The 25,644-nt window shown below is 44.2% G+C and overlaps 1 protein-coding gene across 1 annotated transcript in view; it reads right to left on the bottom strand.

Moving 5' to 3' along the window:
* Positions 1-25,644, bottom strand: part of JAK2 (Janus kinase 2) — a 173,149-nt gene that overhangs the window by 77,668 nt on the left and 69,837 nt on the right. The window contains exons 3-4 of the mRNA XM_069961926.1: positions 25,166-25,289; positions 13,757-13,874 (exon numbers count right to left, since the gene is read on the bottom strand). Of these exons, the coding sequence (XP_069818027.1) occupies positions 13,757-13,874; positions 25,166-25,289 (242 nt within the window). The remainder of the gene's footprint in view (positions 1-13,756; positions 13,875-25,165; positions 25,290-25,644) is intronic.

Genomic DNA, 25,644 nt, shown 5'->3' with positions numbered 1-25,644 from the left:
CCGCGGCTATTAGCGGGCACGGTCCGATCGCTGTGCCCGCTAATAAAGTAATGATGCAGCTGCCAAAGTTGATAGCTGCATCCGATTACTTGAATGCAGCCATCCCTGGTGTCTAGTGGGGTGGATCGCTCCTCCAGGACATTGTCCTGGAGGAGCGATCCACGTGTCTTACTGCGTCCGGGGTCAGCGCCGTAATGGAGCTGATCCTGGCTCGGCACTCGATTGCTTCCGGCTGCAGAGATCTCAATGAGAGATCAGTGTACTTATACTAGAAGTCCCCCAGGGGGGCTTCGAGTAGAAGTGTAAAAAAAAAAAAAAAAATGTTATCAATAAAATGCCCCCTCCTCTAATAAAAGTCAGAATCACCCCCCTTTTCCCATGTTATAAATAAAAATAAACAAAGATGTTTGTTATCGCCGCGTGCGTAAGCGCCCAAAATATCACATTCCTGATCTCGCACGGTAAACGGCGAAAGCGCAAAAAAATCCCAAAGTGCAAAATTGCGCATTTTTGGTTGCATCAAATCCAGAAAAATTGTAATAAAAAGTGATCAAAAAGTCGCATATGCGCAATCAAGGTACCGATAGAAAGAACACATCATGGCGCAAAAAATGACACCTCACACAGCCCCATAGACCAAAGGATAAAAGCGCTATAAGCATAGGAATAGAGCGATTTTAAGGAACACATATTTGTTAACAATGGTTTGAATTTTTTACAGGCCATCAGATACAATGAAAGTTATACATGTTACAAATCGTTGTAATCGTAACAACTTGAGGAACATAAATAACAAATCAGTTTTACCCCAGGGCGAACGGCGTAAAAACGGGAAAAAAAATAAAATAAAAGAAATGCTTTTTTTTTTCTCAATTTCACAACACATTGAATTTTTTTCTGGTTTCGCAGTATTCTTTATGAAAAAATTCAGCCTGTCATTGCAAAGTACAATTAGTGGCGCAAAAAATAAGGGCTCATGTGGGTTTATAGGTGAAAAAATGCAAGTGCTATGGCATTTTAAGCACAAGGAGGGAAAAACGAAAACGCAAAAATTGAAATTGGCCCGGTCCCCTAAGGGTTAATTTTATTACTTGAAAAATAAAGTCCTCTCCATTTAAAATAATTTAAAAAAAAAAAAATTGCCCTACTCTGACTTACTTTTTTTTAAAAAATCTCTCAGCCTGTCACGTTGTGGGGTGAGGGGACATTTTTTTGCGCTGTAATCTGTAGTTTTATTTAGTACCATGTTTTTATATGGTGCTGAATTTGGTGGTTTCTGCGCTTGCTCTGTTTACCGTGTGTGATCAGGAAGGTGACAAGTAGTATGGACAATAACACTTCAGCTGCCAGGGATGGGGGTTGCAGTCATGCAACACACACTTCAGCTATCAGGGGAATGATGGGGAATGTAGTCATATAACACACCAGCTATCAGGGGGATGATGGGGGTTGTAGTAATGTTACACACATCAGCTATCTGGGGATGATAGGGGGTTGTAGTCATGTAACACACCAGTTATCAGGGGGACAATGGGGACTGGTATGATTAAAAGTGTCTTCACTTTGGAAGTCCGGGCTCCTCTTCATCATTTGGACTGTAGTCATGTAACACACACCAGCTATCAGGGGGATGATGGTGGTTGTAGTAGTCATGTAACAAACACTTCTGCTATCAGGGGGATGATGAGGATTGTAGTCATGTAACACACATTTCAGCTATCAGGGGGATTATGGAAGTTGTAGTAATGTAACACACTTCAGCTGTCAGGGGGATGATGGGGGTTGTAGTCATGTTACACTTCAGCTATCGGGGGATCATGTAACAAACATTTTAGCTATCGGGATGATGGGCATTGTAGCCATGTAACACACACCAGCTATTAGGGGGATGATGGGCATTGTAGTTCCACTATTCGTGCTGTCAGGGCATGCTGACCACTAACCCAGCAGGGTGACCTGGATTTGGGCGTCAGGGTAATCTGCAAGCTCCCCCCTTCCCAGTCAGAGTCAGGCCGACTGTAAACCACCCACTTTGTTAATGTCTGCTCCGGGAGTTTCCTGACGGCCCCGGCCTGCCGCCTCCTCCTCCTCACACTCCCGCCGCCCCCTCCTCATACTCCCGCCACCCCCTCCTCACACTCCCGTCCAGATGTAGTGGCCAAATCTCCTCTGCCTCCCCCACCTCCAGCCTTCTCCTCTCCTCGACTATGTGACAGCGGCATTTACATTGTGAAATAGCTGACACAAGTGATAGCTATGTGTCGGCTATTTGAATTTGGCGCAAATGGGGGAAGAGGGTGCGCGGGCGGAGGATGTGACAGGTGGGGGCAGGGGACGGCACAGAGAACACGGCCGGTGCTAAGCTAGCTGACGGCCGTGTTCACTGCACTATATTTTATGTTAGGCTGCATAATAGCGCAGTTTAACAAAGTATCGATACCTTGAAATACTGGTATTAAACCATTTTTTGGCCCGGAATATCGATATTAGTATCGATATTTCAGTGCATCGTGCATCACTACACTGCACTCCATCATGGTAATTAAACACTGGGAATGGAGGTGAGATTAGTGCACTGGTTCACATTTGCAAATAAGGAACATAAAAACCGTGGTGCACTACATGCCATAAAAATGAGAGGTAAACGTTGAATATAAAGGTGCATGCAAACTAACAATAGTTTAGCGAACCCTAGTTTGTATGGGGTTCAAAAGCGGACAGATGGTCACTGCAACTCTGCTAAAGGAGTTGGATTGGCAGAATAGGCTTCAATTTTCAAAGCAGCATAGGAATTGCTGTACTCATTGGTAAAGGGTTGCCCTTCCCAGACGTGTCCCATTTTCTGCTTCAATGAACAGATTAACTATGGCGTGTCACACAAGGTACATCAGAGAACAAACACCCTGCAACCACTGCTGGAAGAACACAAGCTGGTGTTGGCAGTGTCTCGGTCTGGGGAATGTTTTCATGGCATTCTCTGGGCGCACTCCATGTGGAATGCACTTTCAACCAATTTGGACATTAATCCATTCTTGCAGACCACGTGTACCTATACATGCTGATTGTCACATTGTCTTGCTCGAAGATCTCATTGGCTCCGGGGTAGACAATGTCACAAGGCTAGAAGTGTCCTAGCTTGTTTGAAAGAACATGACCAAGGTTTTCAAGTACTACCCTGGCTTCCTAATCACCAGACATGAACCCAATTGAGCATCTTTGGAATCACCTAGATAATTGTATTCTCTTTATGGATCCTCTCCCACACACCCTGCAGTAGCTGTGGGATGCACTGCCTTAAGTGTGACTGCATGACTCCAGATACCTACCAGGACCTTACAGAGTCTCTCCCTGCAAGTCTACCAGCTGTTAATGCTGCACATGACAGTTATCCACAATATTAGCTGGTTGTCAAAGTATTGTGACTCCACTATATAAAATAAATTATTATAAAACAAAAATTCCAAAAAGTTGATAGATACACTACCGTTAAAAAATTTGGGGTCACCCAAACAATTGTGTTTTCCATGAAATGTCACACTTCTTCACCACCATACGTTGTGAAATGAATAGAAAATTGAGACAAGACATTGACAAGGTTAGAAATAATGATTTGTATTTGAAATTAACATTGTTTTTACATCAAACTTTGCTTTCGTAAAAGAATCCTCCTTTTGCAGCAATTACAGCATTGCACACTTTGGCATTCTAGCTATTAATCTGTTGAGGTAAGCTGGAAAAATTGCACCCCACGCCTCTAGAAGCAGCTCCCACAAGTTGGATTGGTTGGATGGGCACTTCTGGCGTACCATACGGTCAAGCTGCTCCCACAACAGCTCAATGGGGTTCAGATCTGGTGACTGCGCTGGCCACTCCCTTACCTATGATAGAATACCAGCTGCCTGCTTCTGCTGTAAATAGTTCTTGCACACTTTGGAGGTGTGTTTAGGGTCATTGTCCTGTTGTAGGATGAAATTGGCTCCAATCAAGCGCTGTCCACTGGGTATGGCATGGCAAAACTGAGTGATAGCCTTCCTTATTCAAAATCCCTTTTACCCTGTACAAATCTCCCACCTTACCAGCACCAAAGCAACCCCAGACCATCACATTACCTCCACCATGCTTAACAGATGGCGTCAGGCATTCTTCCAGCATCTTTTCATTTGTTCTGCGTCTCACAAATGTTGTTCTTTGTGATCCAAACATCTCAAACTTGGATTCATCCGTCCACAACACTTTTTTCCAGTTTTCCTCTGTTCAATGTCTGTGTTCTTTTGCCAATCTTAATCTTTTTCTTTTATTGGCCAGTCCCAGATATGGCTTTTTCTTTGCCACTCTGCCCTTAAGCCCAAAATCCCGCAGCCGCCTCTTCACTGTAGATGTTGACACTGGTGTTTTGCGGGTACTATTTAATGAAGATGCCAGTTGGGGACCTGTGAGGCGTCTGTTTCTCAAACTAGAGACTCTAATGTGCTTATCTTCTTGCTTAGTTGTGCAACACAGCCTCCCACTTCTTTTTCTACTCTGGTTAGAGCCTGTTTGTGCTGTCCTCTGAAGGGAGTAGTACACACCATTGTAGGAAATCTTCAATTTCTTAGCAATTTCTCGCATGGAATAGCCTTTATTTCTAAGAACAAGAATAGACTGTCGAGTTTCAGATGAAAGTTCTCTTTTTCTGGCCATTTTGATCGTTTAATTGACCCCACAAATGTGATGCTCCAGAAACACAATCTGCTCAAAGGAAGGTTAGTTTTGTAGCTTCTGTAACGAGCTAGACTGTTTTCAGATGTGTGAACATGATTGCACAAGGGTTTTCTAATCATCAATTAGCCTTCTGAGCCAATGAGCAAACACATTGTACCATTAGAACACTGGAGTGATAGTTGCTGGAAATGGGCCTCTATACACCTATGTAGATATTGCACCAAAAACCAGACATTTTCAGCTAGAATAGTCATTTACCACATTAGCAATGTATAGAGTGTGTTTCTTTAACCCCTTGCCTCTAAAGCCTGTTTTGGCCTTAATGACCAGGCTCATTTTTCAAAATCTGACCTGTCTCACTTTATGCGCTTATAGCTCAGTGATGCTTTAACGTATGCTAGCGATTCTGAGATTGTTTTTTCGTCACATATGACACTTTATATTAGTAGCAAAACATCAAAATATCATGAAAAATTAGAAAATTTTGCATTTTATGAACTTCTGAAATTCTCTGCTTCTAAAAAAGGAAGTCATAGCACATAAATTAGTTACTAAATCACATTACCAATATGTCCTCTTTATTCTGGCATAATTTGGGAAACATATTTTACTTTTTTAGGGTGTTACGGGGCTTAGAAATTTATTAGCAAATTATCACATTTTGTGAAAATTTCCAATACCGATTTTTTTTTAGGGACCAGTTCTTTTTTTTAAATGGATTTAGAAGGCTTGTATACTGGAAACCCCCATAAGTGACCCCATTTTGGAAACTAGACACCTTAAAGAATTAATTGAAGTTTCTCATTTTCAAAAGGAACATGAGAAAAAAAGCATGCCAAAATTTGTAAAGCAGGTTCTCCTGAATACAACGGTACCCCAGATGTGGGCGTAAACCACTGTATGGGCACACAGCCGGGCTCAGAAGGAAAGGAGCGCCATGTAGTTTTTTTTTTTTATTTAAACTTTTTATTAATTTTCAAACTTTACAGGAATTTACATTAATAAGGCATATACCTTATACTCATGATACGAAGCAAACACAAAAACAATTATAAGCAATACACTAAGTCCCTCCCCCCCCCTCCCCGACATCTGATTCTCTATATTAGCCTATTATTTTATATATCACTAATTCTTAGTATATTTTACCTTAATTTTTATGTCTCTTATCCTAGCTTCTATTAGGGTAAAGCTGCAAATAGTACATGCACCATTTTTGCCAATGTTTATGGGATCTTATAATCCCATCCATTCCTACAGCTATTGCAGTTTCCATCTTATCATTGTGTTGTACCTTAGCTATAACCTCTAGTGTAGATGGAATTTCACTAGATTTCCATCTTCTAGCTATGCTGCTTCGTGCTGACATTAATACATGCAGCAATATTACCCTGTCTTGGGGTGGAATGTTCTCAGTTTTCATTGAAATCAATGCCAGACCTGGACCCCAATTTGGTTGGTAACCAAGTATACTTCGTATGAGGTCCTCTATTTGGGACCAGAACATCTTAATTAAATGGCATTCCCACCATATATGAAGCAGAGTGCCATTACTCTCATGGCACCTCCAACATACCGGGGACATATTTGGAAAAATTTTTGCTAACTTATATGGTGTCCTATACCATCGGTATAATAATTTGCGGGATGCTTCTAGGTGTCCAATACAGTGTGATACTCTAGATGGAATACTATATACCGTGTCCCATTCATCCTGTGTAAATATATGACCTAGGTCCTCTTCCCATTTCTTTGTAAAGGTAAATGATTTTCTTTGAGATGATAAAATTCTGTATGTTAGGGCGAGGCCCTTTTGACTTTCTTTTAAGTTGTATAGGAGTTCTTCATATTTTGTTGTTTTAAGATCAGATAATGAATTATTTAATTTGATCGTGTGAAGGCAGTGCCTCAGTTGAAGGTACTTATAGAAATCTTTATTGGAAATCCCATATCCATCAGCTATTTCTGAGAATGGTTTAAGACTAAGGCTATTGCCTTCACAGATATCACCCAGATTCTTTATTTCCTTTTCCATCCAAGTACTATAATCAGAATCTAATATCAGTAATTCCATGGTTCTAAGTGGAATCCTTTTTGGTCGTGTAGGTGCTAACACTGTTTTGACTATGTTACTGTTAAAAATCCTACATCCAGCTTCTAATGTAGGTGATAAATGAGAAGAGGATCTCTGAGATAATCTTGTGTGCCACACCCATGCTCTTAGGTCATAGCATTCTGCTAATTTTTGTTCCAATTCTACCCATAATCTCACATTATCTTTTACCCACCACCAATTAGCTTTTTTTAATGCAGAGTTTGCTGAAGAAGTTTCTGAGCGCCAGGTGCATTTGCAGAGCCCCTGTAGTGTCCGCAGAATCCCCCCAAAAGTCACCCCAATTTCGAAAGTACACCCCTCAAAGAATTCATCTTTGGGTAGGATGAGCATTTTGACCCCACATGCATTAGAGGAAAGTATTCAAAATTAGACAGTAAAAATGAAAAACACAAATTTTTCCAATAATATGTTTGTTTAGTTTGAAATTTCTCAATTTCACGAGGAACAAGAGAAAAAAAGTACCCCAAAATTTGTAAAGAAGGTTCTCCTTGGAACACCCGAGCAGGGATTTACCAGCCGTATTTAATTGTCTACATGATTTCGGACTCAAATCTGGTTTCAGGGTCAATGTCTCTAAGAGCACACTGTTGGAGTTACGGGCCAGCTCCTCTCGATTATCCCAACAATCGTTAGGGGTTCCGGTATCCCTCACTCGCACTAATATGAAATATCTGGGGGTATTGGTGGGGTCAAGTCCCGGCACCTTGTACGGTCTAAACTTTCCTCCCCTCATCCAGTCCATTATCGCATCTCTGGAAAGATGGTCGAAACTGCCCTTACCCTTGCTTGCCAGATGTCATTTGGTGAAAATGATGGCCTTCTCTAGGTTATTATATCCAATGCAGACTATCCCCATCCTACTCAAACATGATGATGTTCGCCGGTTGAACTCTGCTTTTACTAAATTCATTTGGGGAGGCAAACGCCCCAGGATTGCATTGAGAAAGCTACAATTATTCCATGACCAGGGGGTCTTAATTTCCCAGACATTAGACGTTACAACTTAGCGTGTCTTATGCGCCATGGAGTGGATTGGATGAGGGGAGGTGGCCCGTATTCCAATGTCCGCCTGGAGGGTGCCTTAGCCTTTCCCTGCCCATTACAGTCGCTCCTTTACACAAAATTTTCTGCTATCCCTCCGGCGATCAAACAGAGCCTCCTTCTTCGGGACACAATCATAGCATGGAAGTCTAGTCTAAAGGATGCGGGGCTGCCTTTTACCATCGGTAGGTCTATGCCTATCTGGCATCATCCTGAGGCACAAGAGTTATCTACTAACAAGCTTTGCCACAAATGGAAAGACAAGGGTATCACTCAAGTCAAACACCTTCTTCACGAGTCAGAACACAGATATCTGACTTTGGAGGAAACTCTATCAAAATATGGTTTAACCTCAAATCACTTTCTGATCTATTCGCAGGTGGTGGCCTTTCTAAAATCTAGGCTCCGTAATCTCAAACCACTGTATCAGTCATCTTTTTTTGATGATGTCATTCAAACAGAATCTCATAATCATTCACTATCTTATTTGGCATGGGCCTTGAGACGGCAAGCCTCGAGCTGATCGGAAATGAGGGTATTCAAACACTGGAAACTTTATTTCAGCAGGGAAGATCTTACCAAACCAATTCTGGATGGCTATGCGTCTGTGCGGAAGGCCATTGTAAATGAAACTTGGCGGGAAACACAATTTAAGTTAATCCATAATGCCACGTATGGCTTTACCCTGCCTAAAACCGTTGACAGGCCTGATCGGATTGAGGCTTGCCCGAACTGTAATGCCCGAGGCACTGACCTGGTGCATGGCCTAGTCACTTGTCCTCTAACAAGACATTTCTGGATACGACTGCAGAATCTTCTTATAGCTAAACTACATATTACTTTGTCTTTAGACCCACTGCAGCTTTTGTTTCATATTCCGCAATCAGTGGGTACATTGACCCAGCTTACCCATGTCTTTCTCCTAGTAGCAAAGAGATGTCTCTTAACCAACTGGTTAGTAGCGCGTATGCCAACGATAGATGATGTGTTGCTCCAGGTAAAACGATACCTTTATCATGACCAACTGGAGGTGCTTAGGGACAAGGAAAAATCCACTAATGGGTTTTTTAAGAAATGGAAAACCTTCATTTGTTGTTTTCTTTCCCCTGCTGAAATTAGACAGCTAATGTTGCCATTCGTGGATACCCTGTGGTACCTCAAAAAAGATGTTGCTGGAACTTTGGGAAAACTTAAGGTGACATCTTGAGGTTATGGTTTATTAAGGCTTTAGCATCAGATGTGTATAAGTAGCCATGTGATCACCTCAAGACCGTGAGTGGGGGTGGGGGGAGGTTTGGGGAGAGAGTTTCTCCTATTACCTACTCGGTTATATCTTTTATGTTATATCATTGTTTTCTTTTTATATGTATGTGGTAACTATTGCATAGATCTCTTGGCGGGAGTGTTTTCCGCTGTTGTGACAAATTTTGTAAAATGTTTTTGGTTAAAAATAATAAAAAAATGATATATATATAAAAAAAAAATAAAAAAAAAAGAAGGTTCTCCTGAATACAACGGTACCCCATATGTGGGCATAAACCACTGTATGGGCACACAGCCAGGCTCAGAAGGAAAGGAGCGCCAATAAGCTTTTTCAAAGCAGTTTCTGAGCGCCAGGTGCGTTTGCAGCGCCCCTGTAGTGTCCGCAGAAGAGAAACCCCCCAAAAGTCAACCCATTTTGGAAAGTACACCCCTCAAAGAATTCATCTTAGGGTGTGGTAACCATTTTGACCCCACAGGTATTAGAGGAAAGTATTTAAAATTAGACAGTAAAAATGAAAAACTTGAATTTTTCCAATAATATGTTCGTTTAGTTTGAAATTTCTCAATTTCAAAAGGAACATGAGAGAATCCGCACCCCAAAATATGTAACGCAGGTTCTCCTGAGTACAACGGTACCCCATATGTGGGCATAAACCCCTGTATGGCCACACAGGAGGGCTCAGAAGGAAGGGAGCGCCAATTAGAATTTTCAGTTCAGATTTTGCTGAAGTAGTTTCTGAGCGCCAGGTGCGTTTGCAGTGCCCCTGTAGTGTCCGCAGAAGAGACCCCCCCCCCCCCCAAAAGTCACCCCATTTTGGAAAGTACACCCCTCAAAGAATTCATCTTGGGGTGTGGTGACCATTTTGACCCCACAGGTATTAGAGGAAAGTATTCAAAATAAGACAATAAAATTGAAAAACTAGAATTTTTCCAATAATATGTTCGTTTAGTTTGAAATTTCTTAATTTCACTAGGAACAGAGGAGAAGCTGCATGCCCAAATTTGTAATGCAGGTTATCCTGAGTACAACGGTACCCCATATGTGGGCATAAACCACTGTATGGGCACCCAGCCGGGCACAGAAGGGAAGGAGCGCCAATTAGCATTTTCAGTGCAGATTTTTCCGAAGTTTCTGAGCGCCAGGTGCGTTTGCAGTGCCCCTGTAGTGTCAGCAGAATAGAACTCCCCCAAAGGTCACCCCATTTAGGAAAGTACACCCCTGAAAAAATTCATCTTGGGGTGCAGTGAGCGGTTTGACCCCACAGGTATTAGAGGAAAGTATTCAAAATAAGACAGTAAAAATGAAAAACTCGAATTTTTCCAATAATATGTTTGTTTAGTTAAAAATTTCTTAATTTCACGAGGAATGGGAGGAAAAACGTACCCCAAAATCTGTAACGCAGCTTCTTCTGAGTAAAACGGTACCCCATATGTGGGCATAAACCACAGTATGGACACACAGCCAGGCTCAGAAGGGAGCGCCAATTTGCTGGAGCAAAACCGCAGCTAGAAATAGTTATTAGAATAGCGCAGTTACTAAAATACAATAAAAAATGAGATTACAGGTAATGTGGGGTGGTCACGAGCAACCTGGGGTGGTCACGGGCAACCTGCGGTGGTTATGGGCAACCTGCGGTGGTTACGGACAAACTGGGGTGGTTACGGGCAACGTGGGGTGGTTACGGGCAACGTGGGGTGGTTACGGATAAACTGAAGTGCTTATAGGTAATCTGGGATGGGTACCTGTAATTTGGGGTCGTTACAGGCAATCTGGCGTGGTTACGAGCAATCTGGAGAGGGTCACTGGCAATTTGGGGTGGTTAGAGGCAACGTGCGGTGGTCAGAGGCAACGTGCGGTGGTCAGAGGCAACGTGCGGTGGTCAGAGGCAACGTGCGGTGGTCAGAGGCAACGTGCGGTGGTCAGAGGCAACGTGCGGTGGTTACGTGCGATCTGGGGGGTTACGGGCAATCGGGGCTGATTACGCACCATCTGGAGGGGGTCACTGGCAATTCGGGGTGGTTACGGTAAACATGTGGTGGTTACAGGCAACGTGCGGTGGTTATAGGCAATGTGCGTAGGTTATGGGCAACGTGCGAGGGTTAGAGACGACGTGCGGTGGTTAGGGGCGACGTGCGGTGGTTAGGGGAGACGTGCGGTGGTTAGGAGCGACGTGCGGTGGTTAGGGGCGACGTGCGGTGGTTAGGGGCGACGTGCGGTGGTTAGGGGCGACGTGCGGTGGTTAGGGGCGACGTGCGGTGGTTAGGGGCGACGTGCGGTGGTTAGGGGCGACGTGCGGTGGTTAGGGGCGACGTGCGGTGGTTAGGGGCGACGTGCGGTGGTTAGGGGCGACGTGCGGTGGTTAGGGGCGACGTGCGGTGGTTAGGGGCAAACGTGCGGTGGTTAGGGGCGACGTGCAGTGGTTAGGGGCAACGTGCGGTGGTTAGGGGCAACGTGCGGTGGTTATGGGCAACGTGCGGTGATTACGTGCAATCTGGCGTGATTACGGGCAACCTGGGGCGGATATGGGCAACCTGCGGTGGTGACGGGTAATCTGGGGGGGGGTTAGGGGTAATTTGGGAGTAAACTGCAATTACTATAATAAAAAGTGTGTGTTTTATTTTTTTGTATGTTTTTCACTTTTTGTACTTTATACATTCATTTTCACTGTATTACTATGATTACTGTGATATTTTCTATCACAGTAATCATAGTTCAGTGACAGAGACCAAATTGGTCTCTGTCACTTTAAATTTTCAGAGTGCGCATGCGCACTTCATAACCAGCCAGGACACCGAAGAGGAAGGAGCTCCAGGATCAGGTAATGTATATGGGGAAGGGGGGGTGACTGGGGGACGGGGGTGACAGGGGGGGTGGGGGGCGACACACTGACACTTTTTATCCCCTGTCACCAATGATTTATGGTGACAGGGGATAAAAAGTGCTTTTTTGCACTGGGAACAGGCAATCAGCGGTATACAGTATATACCGCCGATCGCCTGCTCCGGGACCACACGGGGGGTCCCCGATCACTGCCCCATGCTCTCCGCTACCTCCGGTGGCGGAGAGCATGGGGCTTTGATCATTTATTCATTTCCATCCCTGCGAACAAACATAGTTTGTTCGCAGGGATGGGGGCGGCCATCTTGGATGTGATGGCCACCCGGGGAGGGGAGGGTTAGTAATCAGCCACTAGGGGGGCTGATCTGGGGTCTGATTTATACATTGAATCCACGGTGGGGGGAGATGAAAGCGATCGGCGGCGCCGGTAATACCCGTTACCGGCGGATCGCCGCTATAACGGTAATAGCGGCGATCCGCCGGTTTCGGGGGACGAGGGGGGGGGGCGGGGGACACATCAGATGTGGCGGCGGGAGGAGGGAACGTCATGTTGCGGGAACTACTTGTTTTACATGACGTTCCCCAAACGTCATTTTGCGGCAAGGCTTAAAGTTAGGACTAGTTTAAAGTTATCTTCATTGAAAAGTAAAGTGCTTTTCCTTCAAAAATAAGGACATTTCAATGTGACCCCAAACTTTTCAACGGTAGTGTATATCATATAAGATCATTTTCATACTTTCTGTACCAAACCGGTGACGATCTGAAATTTCACAAATGAATAAAAAAGCTGCTCACCACTGCTGTCTGGGTCTCCATACCCGTGCACAGAACTGCTGCAGGCAACACAGCCAGCACCAAATGTGAAGAAAGTGAATGTCCAGCACCAGAGCAGGAGTTACAATGCAAATCGTCCTTTATTGCTTAAAACACAAACACTCCATACTCCATGGCCAACATGTTTCGGGCCGCAGCCCTTAGACAATCTGAAATTTGTATAATTATTTACCATTTGTTCCTTTCTAAATACATACCCAAGTTATATATTTTAGTACAACTTTTCATTTATTTCGTACTGGGTGAGTTTTTTTGACAACTCACTTAGGACATGTAGATCATTTCCCAGCTGAAAACTGAACTGAATACTGAAAAGATATGTACACCTTTATCTATATCAGAAGACAACATCAGAAGACAGCATCAATGGGTGTAAGACCAGGGACCCGCCACAGATTGCAGGAATGACAGTGTTGATGCTCCGCCAAGTGGCATGCACCTTTGGCCTGGGTATGCTGAATGTACTATAATAAGTCAGCACAACTCTGATATACTTACATTTACTCCGAGAACACCTAAGACCTTTGTATATCTTAACATATCTGAGAAGCTAGTTGTGTGAAAACAGAAACAATATTCTATGATGCAAGATGACAATTTTGAAACACTGCCAAGAGACATATTTATGTATATATAGAACGGACTCAATTTCATCATCCTTCACATGCAAGTAACAAGGCAGGAGAGAACAATGATACCTAAATGCAGAAAACACCATCTGTCAACCCTATAAGAGCTCTATAATTAGTCTATGATCCTTCCAGTCCATGAAACTAGCTGGGTTGTGTTTATTAAGAAGGATGCTTGCTTCAAACTGATAACAAACCTGCAACTGTAGCAAAAAAGCACAGGAGGTGAAAGGCAAGAACCAACATAAGCAGAAATGTCAGCTTATACTAGAAAAAAATAAAATAAAAAAATAAAAATAAAGTTAAACAGCTCCATTAATCTTTGTATCTTACCTGAGCAAACAAATAAGACATGACGAAGTCATCGAGCACTGGACTTTCTGATCCCCTTCCAACTCCATAACGAAATGCTCTGCTGCTTCCATTGCTGTACCAGTGTGGGAAATAAAACCTGGGGATGAAAAAGGTTTGAAAATAATCAAAGCTGTGACTAAAAAACTGTTCATCTAAAGCAGGGATGGAGAACGTCAGCCCTCCAGCGGTAGCAAAACTGTGATTCTCATCACGCCTGGACAGCAAAGGATATACGAATTTGGGCTACACTGGTTCAAATACTACCGACTGATTTTTCAGTCTTCAGTTGTCATTTAAGTTCCCACATTTGTACTTTTTGTATTCCACTCAAACGTAACTTTTGATATGTTGCTGCACATGGTGAGACTAACAATTCATTCCATACTTAATATATATTCAGCCCCCTTCCTCCAGTTCTCAGCTGCTGCTTTCTGCCGAAAACATTAAAATCTGTGTGTCAGCTTCTCTCTCTCTGTCTCCCCCCTCCCTTCTGAGACAGCTGATGTAAACAAGTCCCTAAGTAGCCTTATCTACAACATTGTAGCTTCTTTGTAATCACAGCGAGTTCACCAGCAACTCGACCCCAGAATAACCCTCACAGTATTACAAAGAAGCTACAATGCTGCAGATACAGTCAGTCAGGGAGTTTTTATAGTGCTTGAGCTATACTATAAGCAGTTTTCTTCTTCCGTTTCTTCTGCGATTAATACTGTCTGAACCGCTTTGTGCACAGACTCCAATCAAACTGTGTTTCGAAGCCCTCGGTGGTGACAGGTGTGCCATCTATTTTTGGTTTGGTTTGATCGGATCTGTTGTTTTTAAGAAATTTACGTTTAAAGACCCCTAATTTCCCATAGGAAATAATAGCCCATTAAAAATAATGTCCACATTGTAAACATCACAGCACATATGCAAATAGCTGAATTATAGCCGCCAACAGAAATTCTAAGGTCTTGTCAATGTATCACAACATCCACACACATGTCACATGTCCACTATTGGCCAACAGAAGATGTAGAAGATGGAAGGACCTTAACGATTTTGTTCACCGACATGAGTAAGATTGTCATGGTAACCGAGCAATTATCTTTACCATTAAAAGTAGCAGAGTTAAGTCAGTAAAGTAGCAAAGCCGAGCCAACCGTGTAGCAGAGCTGAGGCAGCCGTGTAGCAGAGCCGACACCCGCACTACGTAGCAAAGATGAGGCAACCGTGAAGCAGAGCCGACACCTGCACTACGTAGCAGAGCTGAGGCAGCCGTGTAGCAGAGCTGACACCCGCTATACGTGGCAGAGCTGAAGCAGCCGTGTAGCAGAGCAGACACCAGCACTACGTAGCAGAGCCGACACCCACATCAAAAATTATGCTCGAGTGGAATACCCCTTTAACAATTATAAGCTAAACCGTACGGGCTTTATAAGCCACCATTGCCAGGCTTGTCTGATTGTTTACAACAAGAGAAGACCATTGTTAAATCACGCTTTGTCACCTGCAGCACATAAAGCAATGCATTTATCACTTTTCTCTACAGTTCTGTGTTATGCAGCAAGGAGTGAATCACATAGCTCATCGCTTTTCTCGACTCATTCTAACAATCAGCGGCGAGCTCAGCACCTGGATGAAAACTTTTTACTCTATGACATTATTTATTATAAAATGACGGCAGCACTGTAAGGGTGGGTTCACACATACCGGAATCACAGTGGCAGCGCACTGATTGGCTGAGAGGGATGTCAGGAAGCTGCAGAAGCAGGCTGGAGCACAGACCAGTAAAGTATTCACCGGCTGCAACAGGTTAAGGGGGACGGGGTTTACATAATCGCAGTGGAATGAAAAATCTGTTGTGAGTGTGTAAACTTATACAAACTGACAGTGCCAGGAATCGCAGCCGATTTCGCTGCAAACTCGCAGCATGAAATCTGCTGCAATTCTGGTATGTGTGAACCCTACCCTAATGCTGGGGTTACACGGGACGATTATCGTGCGAATTTGCATGATAACGATCGAATTCGAGCAATAATCGTACGTGTAAACGCAGCGAACGATCGAACCAAGAGCGAGAAATCATTCATTTTGATCTTTTAACTTGTTCTTAAATCGTCGTTCGTCATTCGCAAAAAATTCAGCGATCGTTCCGTGTAAACAGTCGTCGCAAAAGTCCAGCCGCCTGCAGCTCGGCCCCCCCCGCCCGCAGCCCGGCCCCCGCAGCCCCCTGCCCCGGCTAGATGGCCACCCCCACCGCCCGGATTGCCACCCCCGCCGCTCCAATCGCTACCCCCACCGCCCGATCGCCACCCCCGCCCCGAGCATACCTTATCTGCTCGGCGTAGCGGGTGTTCGAAACTCCCGGCTCCCCTCTTCAGTGCATTGATTGGCTGAAGAGGGGAGCCGGGAATTTCAAACAGCTCCTCTTCAGCCAATCAGTGCCCTTCTTTAGCACCGATTGGCTGAAGAGGAGCTGTTTGAAATTACCGGCTCTTCTCTTCAGCCAATCAGTGCTGCCGTGCATTGATTGGCTGAAGAGGGGAGTCGGGAATTTCAAACGGCTCCTCTTCAGCCAATCAGTGCTGCCGTGCATTGATTGGCTGAAGAGGGGAGCCGGGAATTTCAAACGGCTCCTCTTCAGCCAATCAGTGCTGCCGTGCATTGATTGGCTGAAGAGGAGGAGCCGGGAATTTCAAAAGGCTCCTCTTCAGCCAATCAGTGCTGAAGAGGAGCACTGATTGGCTGAAGAGGAGCTGTTTGAAATTCCCAGCTCCCCTCTTCAGCCAATCAATGTACTGAAGAGGGGAGCCACGAATTTCGAACACCCGCTACGCCGAGCAGGTAAGGTATGCTCGTAGCTCGGTGGAGGGGGCGATCGGAGCTGCGATCGGAGCGGTGGGGGAGGCGATCGGGGCGGCGGGAGTAGCGATCGAGCCGGCGCAGGGGGCTGCGGATGAGCGGGGAGGCGATCTTAAAACAATCGCAAAACGATTTTTCCATACGATATATCGTACCGTCTAAACGCTGATCGTTAGATAAAAAAAACGTTACTCCGACATCGTTAATCGCGCGATCGGGCCAATTATCGTCCCGTGTAAACCCAGCATAAGTCTAAAAGTGGGAACACAAAAATTAAATAGATGATTAAAACCAGCTGCCCACTATTGTTAGGGTCCCCCTGTCCCACCAAACCGGCTCTGATCTGTTGAGGTCTGAAGGTGTCCTGTGCCAAGATGTTAGAAGCAGATCCTTTAGGCTTCCCTCGCACAGCATTTTTTTTTTGGCTAGAGAAAAAAAACTGCTTTTAATCTGGCAGTTTTGTTTAGCAATTTCGTGTATGGCTGGGTTCACAAACAGTATATTTCAGGCAGTATTTGGTCCTCATAGCAACCAAAACCAGGAGTGGATTTAAAAGACAGAAAGGCTCTGTTCACACAATGTTGAAATTGAGTGGATGGCCGCCATATAATGGTAAATAACTTCCATTATTTCAATACAACAGCCGTTGTTTTAAAATAACAGCAAATATTTGCCATTAAATGACGGCCATACACTCAATTACAATATTATGTGAACAGATCCTTTCTGTGCTTTCAATCCACTCCTGGTTTTGGTTGCTATGAGGACCTGACATGAGGACCAAATACTGCCTAAAATATACTGTGTGTGAACCCAGCCTAAATCTGTATAAATCGGGAAAGAGGTAGGGGAAAAAAACACACCAGGCAACAGAAGATGTCTGAAGCCTTATGCTCCCTGGTGCTCACTTCCTACGAATCCACATCTCGGAATGTAAGCTTTTCAAGATGTGGAGGGGGCAGATATATATAGTGATCATGGCTGCCCAATTTTAACACTCAAGGATCGAGATATACACCTGCCCCCAACACATCTCGGAAAGGCTTATATCCAAGATATGGATACAGGAAGTGAGCACTGGGAAGCACAAGGCTTCAGCACATTTATAAAAAAAATGATTTCTTGTTTTTAGCATACAAATGAAATATAAGTAAGCCTTTGTTCACATATGTGGGCTCTGTTCCTGGTGGAGCATTTGGCAAGGATGAAATGAAAATAGCACTACATTGGGGTTTCTGCTAATAATAGAAAATCCAATGTAGCACAAAGAGCCTGGACAGCACATTCAATGAGGAAACAGATTGTCAGGAGCCGACAGGCTCCTCGTGCCTCTGGAGCGTGTGGCCAGCCAACCGCCCGGCCAGGGGCAGGAAGCACGCCGACGATGTCCCTGACGACCGTCCCGGCCAGTTGCTAAGGGTGCAGGGGTGTATGACTATACAGGGGGGTATTACTACACGGGGGGCGGGTAGGGGTGTATGACTATACAGGGGAGGCTGCTAGGGGTGTATGACTATACAGGGGGCGGATAAGGGTGTATGACTGTACGGGGGGCGGATCACTATATAGGGGCACATAGGGATGGATAGTGGATAGGGGTGTATGACTATAGGGGGGACAATTAGGGGTTTATTACTATATAGGGGGCACATAGGGATGGGGGTATGGGAAGTACAGGGCTGTAGCCTAGGAGGAATAAGTGGGCTGCAGCAGGAAGGATGCCCCACACATAACTTATAGGAGACATTACTGTGCATGGCATCCTGCCTGCTGCAGCCAATTCATTCCTCCTAGGCTACAGCCCTGTACTTTTATTGATGCTGACGGAACTACGGTACAGCAGCCCCCCAAATGCTGCTTCTCCATGTCCTGCTATGACCTGCCGGCGACCCTGCACACACAGGACAACAGGTGCAGCGTCGTGTGTGCTGTGTGGGCGCTCACAAGGGACAGGACTTATGGGGGAGGGGGCGCTGGTATCGGTGCGGGCGGCGCTCACATGGGACAGGACTGATGGGGGAGGGGGCGCTGGGACGGGGGCGGGCGGCTCTCACACGGGACAGCACTGATGGGGGAGGGGGCGCTGGGACGGGGGCGGGCGCTTTGGTAACGGGCGGGGGGCAGTCGCTCTGATGACATGCCGGGTGCAGGAGGATGGGGGCACTCAGACATTGTCACCACTGCTGTTCCTCCACCTCCTGCTCTGATACCGGCTCAGACCAGGAGATAAAAAATACAAAAATACCGTCCTGGCCAAGTCGAGGTCGGTTAACCGGCGTCAGAGACGGTATCGGTATTTTTGCGGTATACCGCCCAGCCCTACTGCTGACCTAGGGCGGTTGAGGCAAAAAGGCAGGTACAAGGTGTGGGTGCCAGCGTCGGGGCTGCACCTGTCTTTTTTTCGTGCAGTTCCCTACTCTCACGAAAACCTTATTGAAGTTTGAAGGGCCACATAGGAAAGGCAAAATATGTGCTATCAATATCTGTGCAGTTGCACTGTATCTGTAGTAACCAATATGCAACTAAAATTTGCTCTCAAATGCGTCAAAATCAAGAGGAAAAGAAGAGTAATTTAACCCTATGACAACTTCATTATGGAGTAAAGAAACTTATCATGTTGAATGGAAGAAAACTAGAGATGGTTCTGTATGCACAGCGGTGAAGAGAGGCCGGCATTCCTTACTTTGCATTTGTACACATTTGCACAGGAGAGTCGGTAGAAAAGCGCTTGTTGTTCTGTGCCATTCACTAGATCCAGCTGACCTCTCTACCAACAAGTCCGAACAAGGTTTCTTTATTCTGAACAGAGCTCTCTTACATTCATACACAAAATATGATATCCAGGTATGAATACATTCAAATGCTGGGCTTAAAAAAAATGGTCTCTGAGAATCTAAATGCAGTGCACCACTAGTTTATACACTATATGCTGTCCCCTCTGCATAGCAATGGATTCACTTTAATGGTGCGTTCACACCTACAGGATCCGCAGCTGATTTTCTACAGCAGATTTCATTTAAATAACTGAACACAGCATCAAATCTGCTGCAGATCCTGTAGGTGTGAACGCACCCTAAGGGTATAAACACACACACCGTATACGCAGTGTATTTACTGCTGCGATACGCAGCAAATACACAGCAGATATGCAACAAATACGCAACAAATACGCAGCAGATTAGATCTAAATAACTGAACACAGCATCAAATCTGCACCATCAAATCTGCTGCAGATCTGCGTATTTGCTGCGTATACGGTGTGTGTGTGTTTGTACCCTAAGCAGACTTTTTATCTTGAAATATCACAAACTGCATTATAAGTCTATAGAGCTCACATCTTGCAGAAAGACGTAAAATTGAAGTGCTCAGCTAGGGTGACCGGGACACTTTAAATATATTAAAGGATAAGATTCAGGAATAAAGTGTTTATAATAAGGAACTAAGCACAAATACAAGGGGCACAATCTGAGATTAGTTGAGGGGAGGAGGGGGGTTGAGAGATCACAATCAATTTTAATGAAAGTAAGTGTTTTCTGGTAGTTTTAATAAAGAATCTACAGAGGCTAAAATAAGGGCAAGGGGGAAAAAAGTACCACTTTTGTACCCTAGGCTCCAGCCACTTCTATAAAACTATTCCAAAACCCCTTTTAAAAGTATCTATCAATTCAATATTCAATGATTTACCAACATTCACAGTGTAATACTGATAAACATTTGCAGGGTCTAAAACACCTAAATTTCTTAAGGGGTGTAGTTTGTAAAATGGGGTCTGTTTTAGGATGTTCCTTATGTTGCCATACCCCAAAACCTCTGCAAACCTGATATGGTGCCTGCAAAATATCTTAAGAAAAAAATCAAATAGATGCTCCTTCATGTTTGATGCCTTTAGTTCCATAAAGTAGCAATATAGGTCCACATATGGAATATTTGTAAAAACCTAAAAATTGGGGCAATAAATATTGGATTGCATTTCTGTCAAAACTTGTCGTGTTACAGACAAAATGGATTAATATTGAATATCTGCAAAAAAATTAATTCTTAATATCTACCTCCCTTTTTTATTAAAGGGGTATTCCCCCAAAATTATTTTTGCATTAATACGTTTCCCACTCATTTTTAATATCAATGTATTATGGATTCTGCACAGTTTTGCTGTTACCTAGCTGCATTCACCCCCACCAAACACATAGAATCATCAAATCTCAGTCCAACCCATCTCCACTCCCTGCTCCTGGCCCCCACCCTCCGAGACAGCACCACGTGTCCTCCATCACTTCAATGGGCTGGGTAATCGCTTCTAACCCGGCTCACTGAAGTGATGGAAGACACTGACAGGGATGGCTGCTGTTAGAGACAGTGATCAGTGCAGCTGTCACTGTCTCCCTCTCTAACAGCAGCCCCCCCCCCCCCGGCGCTCACCCACTTTTCCCCCCTTACTGTCCCCCTGCCCCGTCACGAGTACCCCCATTAACAAACACCACGACCACCACCCCCCCTCAGCACCCGACCATCCCTCTGCCATAACCCCTGCCACGCTCTCGGCCGCGGCAGCACACTGGCGGGGGTGGCTGCTTTTAGAGAGCGAGAGACAGTTATCAGTGCAGCTGTCACTGTCTCCCTCTCTCACAGCAGCCATACCCGTCACCTGCATCCCCGCTCTCAGCCACAGATCACCCGCAGCCGCCACCAGTACCCCCTGGCGCTCACCCGCGGCACTCGGCCAGTGCACAGTGCGGCCCTCCCTTCCCCCTGCGGCCCGTGGATAGTCAGTTTTAAGTGGAAAACCACTTTAAAGGGGTATTCTCCCCAAGAGCTAAATAAAATGCTCCCAAACCTAGCTGGTCTTGCTCACCACGTCCCCCTGAGTATTTTGAGTCATCTCCCATCTTTTTAGCTACTTGCGTTCCATAGCTACTGTGCACAGGGCCGCGGGGGGCGCACTATCCACAGGCCCCTGACCGTATCTGAGAGAATATCAATGGGCAGGCCCTAGATAACTTATAGGGTAGCAACCAATAAGCCTGGCATTTACCATAGATATGTCCTCAAGTGACCTATCTGAATAAAGACCTATAAATAGCCAGTACTAATGGATTTATCTGTAATTGTAGAAACCTGACCGTGTTTATGCTGGAAAGAAGTGACATGTCACTTCTTTGAGCTAAGAGTGGCGGCAGCAGAGGAGCGTGCGCTCTCCCATAGACAGTCTATGGCACACTGAGGCAGGCGGGATTCCGCGACGGAACTCTGATTTACTCAGTGTGAACCCTAAATGCAGCAAAAGGTCCAACTACAAGCGAAAAGTTGTTCCTACATCGTTGATCACATCTTTTGTAATTGTTCAAGTCTTTCAGTGTAAACACTCATCATACACAGTATAAAGATATGAACGCAATTACGATCATTCACAGTATATACAGTATACTAAGGCAATAACGATCACATGAACCACTTTTTATAGTGATTTATCTTCTCTGCTAAATACCAATCATTTAAAAGAAAAAAAAAATCATCACTTGTCGTTTGCTAAAGAAGTGCTTAAGCAATTTATATGTACGTGTAAAAAGACCCTAAAGGTTGTTTGGAGAGTGGGAAAACAAGGGGAAATATTTTCATTTACTCAAACAAAACCACAATGCTGGGTGGAGTAACACTTACTGACTGCAATAAGTTATTTTAAAAGGAAGGTGACTGAATAATTCAACTTCCCCTAATAGCAGATTTTTTCAGTTTTAAAATGTATGTTGCAAGTGCCCAGAAGGCAAAACAAGGACAAAAACTATATTTTCAGTTTTCAAACCCATTTTGAAGTGGTATTCAAGATGCTTTACAGAAGGAGATGACAAAAACTCATCCTTTTTGCATCTTAAGGCTGGGTTCACACTACGTATATTTCAGTCAGTATTGTGGTCCTCATATTGCAACCAAAACCAGGAGTGGATTGAAAACACCGAAAGGCTCTGTCCACATAATGTTGAAATTCAGTGGATGGCCGCCATTTAATGGCAAATATTTGCTGTTATTTTAAAACAACGGCTGTTATATTGAAATAATGGCCGTTATTTACTGTTATATGGCGGCCATCCACTCAATTTCAACATTGTGTGGACAGAGCCTTTCTGTGTATTTAATCCACTCCTGGTTTTGGTTGCAATATGAGGACCACAATACTGACTGAAATATACGTAGTGTGAACCCAGCCTTAAAGTGTCACTGTCGTGAAATTTTTTTTTGCAGAAATCAATAGTCCAGGCGATTTTAAGAAACTTTGTAATTGGGTTTATTATCCGAAAAATGCATTTTTATCATGAAAAAGCAGTTTGAAGCTCTCCCCCCTGTCTTCATTGTTCTCCTATGGAGAGAGCTAAAGAAAAGACCAAAACAGGACAACAAAGAGTTAATCTACAAATCCCTCACCCGTTATCTCTTCTGACCATCACCAGTGACCTGTCTGAGCTCAGATTACAGCTGTCACCCAGCTCCGTGCCTGTAATCCTCTGTTATCTGCTTTCTGCTGCCGGCTAACTCCCTCCTTCCTCCTCCCCCCTCCCCTCTCCCTAGAGCAGACAGGGGACGTCTCCTGCAACAAGTCACAATTTTCAGATTTTTCAGAGTGGATGAAAAAGAGGAAGGAGGGGGGGACCTGGGAAAAGGCTTTTTACATGCAGATAATGGCAGATTTGGCTAATAAACCCAACTACAAAGTTTCTTAAAATCGCCTGGACTATTGATTTCTGCCAAAAAAAAAATTAAAAAAAAAATACGACAGTGACTCTTTAAGGGGTATTTTTTTGTTTTGTTTTGTGGCAGAAAACAAACTTTATAAATAAATGCCTATCAGGCGCTATGCTGCAGCTAGTCTTTAAAGTGTCACTGTCGTTTGAAAAAACTCTTGATTTGTCAAAAGTTTTGAATGGTCCAGACTCGTACCAATTGAGAAAACGAGCCAGGAGAAGACCACGCTAAGCGCGACCCTTTCCTGGCTCTATGTCACATGATCAGTCGGCCTCTGTCTGATTGCCTATATAGGTCTCTGATGCCCAACCGATTATGACGTTACACAGAGTCGGGAGAGGATCGTGCTGACTGTAGTCTTCTCCTGGCTTATTCTCGCTAATGGTACGGGTCTGAACACTCAAACCCAGACAGATCGAAACTCTTGACATGTCTCTATGATATATTAAATGTTTTTACAAACAGTGATACTTTAAAGTGACACTGTCGCCCCCTATTTGCATTTTGACTGCTTTCAACAGGTGTAAAGGGTAAATGTTACAGCTTTCATTACTTATTTTATAACACACCCCATGGTGCTTGTTCTGGTAAAAAGTAGTTTTTATCACCTGTGGATTGGTATATGTGGGCGGGGCTTCGCAGCCTATGTGCCACATCGCTCCGCCCCTAGCGCCACTTAGCCTCGCTCCCATCCATGGCGTAATCACCACATAGGCCCCGCCCCCTCAAAGGCCATTGGTGTGGGACAATCTAGGGGAGTGGTGCCCTATGCGGTGATGACACGGATGGGGCCCTTTACACCTGTGGAGAGCAGTCATAATGCAAAAAGGGGGTGACAGTGTCACTTTAAGCACAGCACTCCTTGTGTTGGGATGGGCTGTGCAACCAGGGCTGTGGAATCGGAGCTATTTTTGGCTGGAGTCGGAAATAATGTACAGACTCTTTTTTTTAACATTTTATAATTGAATTTTCATAGGAATTTTATAAATGTTCCTCATTAATATATTTTATGTTCTATTAACCTAAGGAACTTATTTATTAAAAGCAGAAAAACACTTTCTCACATATATTTAGTTAGAAAGGGTGAAGCATTTATATATCAGTAATACAGCACTGGCCCTATTAGATGAGGGTGGTCAGGGAAAGGTTGGTGGTCACTATTTGTTAGTTTGTTTCTGTGCTGGAGGAGTCCATTGTGTGGGAGGAGCACGTGCTGGGTTAGATAGCAAAGGAGACTTTTCTACTTTCATGGCAGTGTTCTTCCCATGCTGTATCTTGGTCTTACTCCAAGTTCTAATCAGTCCAGGGAATGCTACAATATCTAATGAAAAGGAATTTACACAGGGCCATGTACAGTATTAACTCTCTGCAGGCATGAAGCCTCACTAACAATTTAAGGGTTGTTTCCTCCATAGAATAAGTCATAAATGCACAATATCACATCTCATACAGTCACCCATCGGGAGAATGTGGGACTGCAATCTCCATTTTGCTGATAACTCCTTCTCTGCCACTCACTAGCTGGGCATATCACTGTTGTGGACAGTGACTGGCAGAGTGGGCGTTTTCTGCATATTCACCAACTTGGGGGAAGCAGTGTGCAGTGGGCACCATGCATCGTCATAATGGCAGCTATAGCTATTAGGGTAGATGAGTAAACTAAACTTTTACATACCCACAAATAAAACTCTTAATAGCACAGGTCAGGTCAAGTATAGTTTGGTAAAGGAACAAATTTCTCATCTGTAGGTTCACTTAATAGGAATACAATAGCATTGTAAATAAAAAGATACTACAAGAAATACTCACCTCAGTCGAAATTTTACCATTTGTCTGCTTGTTTCATCCACAATAAAGGTATGATTGGGAGGATACCATATTCTGTCAGCCTCGTTCATCAAAGCAAACAGTGTATAATATACAGGAGTCACCCCTAAAAAATATAATAATAAAAAAATAGACATTTAAAATTCACTATATTGGGTGATATGAGTACAACAGAACGTGCTAGTATAACAGTTCAAATTTGTTTTGCACAGTGAGGAGGACTGGATCAGCGGTGTTACAGCAGCAGGGAATCTATCAGGTGTGTGTTTTCTGAAGCAAATACAACCAATTAAAAGGGAAATCCAAGATAAGAAAAACATAGGGGATTTCTTCTTGAAACAGCACAACTTGTCCTCAGATGGTGCTGAAACTTGGTTCCGTTGAAAAGAATGGAGCAGATTTGTAATGCCACACACAACCTGTGGACAAATGTGGTGCTGTTTTGGGGAAAAACCCCTCTG

This window comes from Dendropsophus ebraccatus, chromosome 3 (assembly GCF_027789765.1).
Source record: "Dendropsophus ebraccatus isolate aDenEbr1 chromosome 3, aDenEbr1.pat, whole genome shotgun sequence".
Lineage (NCBI taxonomy): Eukaryota > Metazoa > Chordata > Amphibia > Anura > Hylidae > Dendropsophus > Dendropsophus ebraccatus.
The sequence above is the reverse complement of the archived record's forward strand: the minus strand, read 5'-3'. Positions and strand labels throughout refer to the sequence as shown.